We start from the raw sequence: 3499 nt of genomic DNA on the forward strand, positions 1-3499 counted from the left end.
TACAGAAAAGAAAAAAAAATGAAAATGGCTCTCTCGGATTTAACAGGTTTTTGTCCTAATGACTAGATCTCGTTAAAGGGTTTAACTGCTCCTAATTTGTACCTATTTTAATGGCGCAAACCTAATTACAGGTCTAGCTTTTTTGTGGAAGATTAGTGGTGTGAAGCTGAGCACATTAAGCCTCTTTTATGAGGAGGGAACAGATAGCATCACACCGTCATGTGGGCAACGGACGTGACAATTCATGGGGAAGAGACTAATGCGTAAAGCAGGAGAGCAAAAAAAAAGAGAAAACAAACAGGTGTGGAAAAACTTTATGTGTCATATTTCTCCATAGTTTAATTTCTCCTTTAAAAACTGCAGCTCAGAATAAGAGAAGCCACATTTACTCACATATTACGGCTCCGGGCCCCTTTGAAGGTCTTGTTCAGAAAGCCTTAAAGTGAAAGAAAATGTTTTCCTATTACTTAATTCAATCAGAGCGCAAGGCGGGGGCTTGACGCGCAGCGCACTGGGCTCCTCTATGACAGAGTCGCCTTTGTTGCGTCTATCCGCCGCTGTCACACACTTTAATTCGACTCTCTTTCTCTCTCATTGAAAACCCTCCACAATGACATTCAATAAGGGCCGCAGAGTGAAAACCTGGTTATTTTTACATATTCTTTCCCCCGACTCGGCAGGGGCCCGAGCAAAGGAATTAATCACTGCTCTTTAACAGCACTGCCTTCAGGCGATGACTTGTCCCTTTTTTTGTGCCCAGAAATGACACATTAACCCTAAAATGGATATGCATAAACTTTACATTCAGCTGTTGCGTTTGTGTTGTTTGACAGTAAAGTAGCCACACAAGTGCAGGCCCAAATAATTAATTCAGTAAATAATACAGGACTGATTGAGTGGTGAATTCGGAGAAATGCAGCCATACATTTTACTGGGTTTATCTTCTCATGATCTCACCAAATAGACGCATCATGAAGATGTAATTTAAAACAATTACAGGGGGAATTATTCTGCTTTTTACCTGCTGTTGCTTAAATGGAATAAACGTGCAACAGATGCATTTTCTTCTTGCTTTGGACACAATTCCAACTTAAAGACTGTTTAAGACCAAACTTCAATGCGCACTAGCTTTTTCCAAATGTGACAGAAACGTTTTCTCTCGCAAATTTAAGCTCTTCTCTATGATAAAATGAGAGTGATGATAAAAGGGAGAATGGGCAGTGCCGCCTCTTGCGGCGTGGGTGGGGCTGACAAGAATAGACTACATTATGCAGTTCATTTAGTTAACAAGTGAAATAATGGGGAAGCGTGCAGTGGGAATGCCGAGAGAAAGGCACAAAACCCTATTGAGAGCTCTTGGCCGCTTACAGCGTAACCGTCACATGGCCGAACCGAGTCCGCGGCGGCTATTTAAGGAGCGGCTGTGCGCCTTCAGCACCACTTCGCTGTCCACCGTCCCGAGGAGAGCACACACGCGCTGAACGCAGCCGCAGTAAGCACCGGCTCCAACTTGAAACCGCGCCGAGCAACAAGTTTGCAACCATGCCGAGGTCTTTTCTCGTGGATTCCTTGATTTTAAGGGAGGCCAACGACAAAGGGAACGAGAACAACCCACCTTTATTCCCCTACGCCGTGCACTCGCCGCACCACCCGCACGGGCTGCCGGGCTCCTGCCACTCCAGGAAAGCGGGGCTGCTGTGCTTCTGTCCGCTCTGCATGACCGCCTCACAGCTCCATCCGTCTCCACCGGCGCTGCCGCTCCTCAAGGCGTCTTTTCCTCCCTTCAGCTCACAGTACTGCCACTCGGCTCTGTCCAGGCAACACTCCACGTCCAACAGCGTCAACCTCAGCCACGCACCGGGGATTTACCAGGCTGCGTACTCGGTGCCAGACCCGCGCCAGTTCCACTGCATCTCTATCGGTGAGTAAAAAGCTCATTTCAGGTTTCACTGAGTGGAGCTGAGCCGCCTTTTTTTGTTGTTTTTTGTTTTTGCATGCGTTTCTGTGTTGTCTGTGTGGCTGACGGTCTCTCTTTATTTTCACAGAAAACAGCAACGGCAAACTTCAGAGCAGCAAGCGCATGCGCACCGCCTTCACCAGCACGCAACTTTTGGAGCTGGAGCGAGAGTTCACCTCCAACATGTACCTCTCCAGACTGAGGCGCATCGAGATCGCCACGTACCTGAACTTGTCTGAGAAACAGGTGAAAATCTGGTTCCAGAACCGCAGAGTGAAGCACAAAAAGGAGGGCAAGAGCAGCGGCCAAAGGACTGGATCACATAACTGCAAATGTTCGTCCCTGTCGACGGCGAGATGCTCGGAGGAGGAGGACGATGACATTCCCATATCTCCCTCTTCATCCGAAAAGGAGGACGTGGACCTGTCCGTCTCCCCCTGAACTGCCCTCTTGCCTCCCCTCTGAAAGATTTTGAAAACAGCCAAAAAAAAAAAAAAACAGACTGTGCCACTTGTGTTCAGTCGTGTGTACATAGACAGAGAATATTTAATCAGGGAGCTGCCCTGAATTATTGTATAGCTGTATACATGTTGTACGTTTTGTATGTAGTTTTTTTCTGAAAACAGTCCATTGTTGTTGCCAATCCGATGAGTATGGTAGGCATATTTGTAAAGACAAACCCCCAAAAACAACTCCAACATTGTTTATTAGTATTTGGGGGAGGACAGTATTTTGTGCTATACTTGATGACTGCTGGTTAGATTCATTCTATGTGGATGGAACTGTGACTTCAAATACGGAAAGCTGGAGAGAAATCCCCCCCCCCCCCCCCCCCCACTGTCCCATCGCTGAGACCACTCTGAAATTATATCTTCAGTGTAATTGAAAAATATTTATTTATTTAAAAATGTTGATACTTAAATAAAAATATTTCTGAGCGGTACACTACGGTGTCGTGTTGGTTCTATATTTTTGGGGGTTTTGCGCATTGCTGAGTGCGCACGGTGGCGCACATGAAATCCGGTTGATGTTTTCAGATTGAGCACAAGATTTTTCAAAAACGTTAAGGGGAAAACAATTAGATAATTAAAAATACTGTGTGAAAATGTTTAGTAAAAATGGTGACATAAAATATTCTTATAAATATTCAAACTATCGCAGGCAGCACTTATGTGGAATTGCGCGTAGGCGCAGCCTCTGTGCAAATGAAACAACATATATTTTAATATTCTCTTACATGAAGACAAAGCGTACGGGCTTCAAGAATAATTTTAAAAAATGTTCAACAGGGATTTTTTTCCCGGCAGAAAATCTTAAACAAATTTGGTGCCACGTTTTTTTCTGCCAATCTGATATTATCCTGCGTCTTCCAGGCGAACAAAAATGTTGTTGTGTACCTAATCTGCACATTAGTTCATTATGAGCTGAACGAGTAAATCAAAAGCTTGATAATCTTTAAGGTTAAGACGCATTAAAGACGTTATTGTGGGGTCCCCTTATGTGCTTTCCCTGGGGGACACTCAAGCCAGATATCACTGTCTG

General features: G+C 44.8%; 1 protein-coding gene across 1 annotated transcript; it reads left to right on the top strand.

Moving 5' to 3' along the window:
* The first annotated feature begins 1413 nt into the window (after positions 1 to 1413).
* Positions 1414 to 2900, top strand: gsx1 (GS homeobox 1). The gene is made up of 2 exons (XM_022190482.2): positions 1414 to 1921; positions 2046 to 2900. The coding sequence occupies exons 1-2, from the start codon at positions 1543 to 1545 to the stop codon at positions 2396 to 2398; spliced, it is 732 nt and encodes a 243-aa protein (XP_022046174.1). The 5' UTR covers positions 1414 to 1542; the 3' UTR covers positions 2399 to 2900.
* Positions 2901 to 3499: the final 599 nt, after the last annotated feature.

The sequence above is a fragment of the Acanthochromis polyacanthus genome, chromosome 17 (assembly GCF_021347895.1).
Source record: "Acanthochromis polyacanthus isolate Apoly-LR-REF ecotype Palm Island chromosome 17, KAUST_Apoly_ChrSc, whole genome shotgun sequence".
Classification (NCBI taxonomy): domain Eukaryota; kingdom Metazoa; phylum Chordata; class Actinopteri; family Pomacentridae; genus Acanthochromis; species Acanthochromis polyacanthus.

Excerpts from the sequence above, each read along its gene's own strand:
- gsx1 (XM_022190482.2), top strand. The coding sequence starts at position 1,543 with ATGCCGAGGTCTTTTCTCGTGGATTCCTTGATTTTAAGGGAGGCCAAC. Across the intron at positions 1,922-2,045 it reads GTTCCACTGCATCTCTATCG|AAAACAGCAACGGCAAACTT; the intron begins GTGAGTAAAAAG and ends TTATTTTCACAG.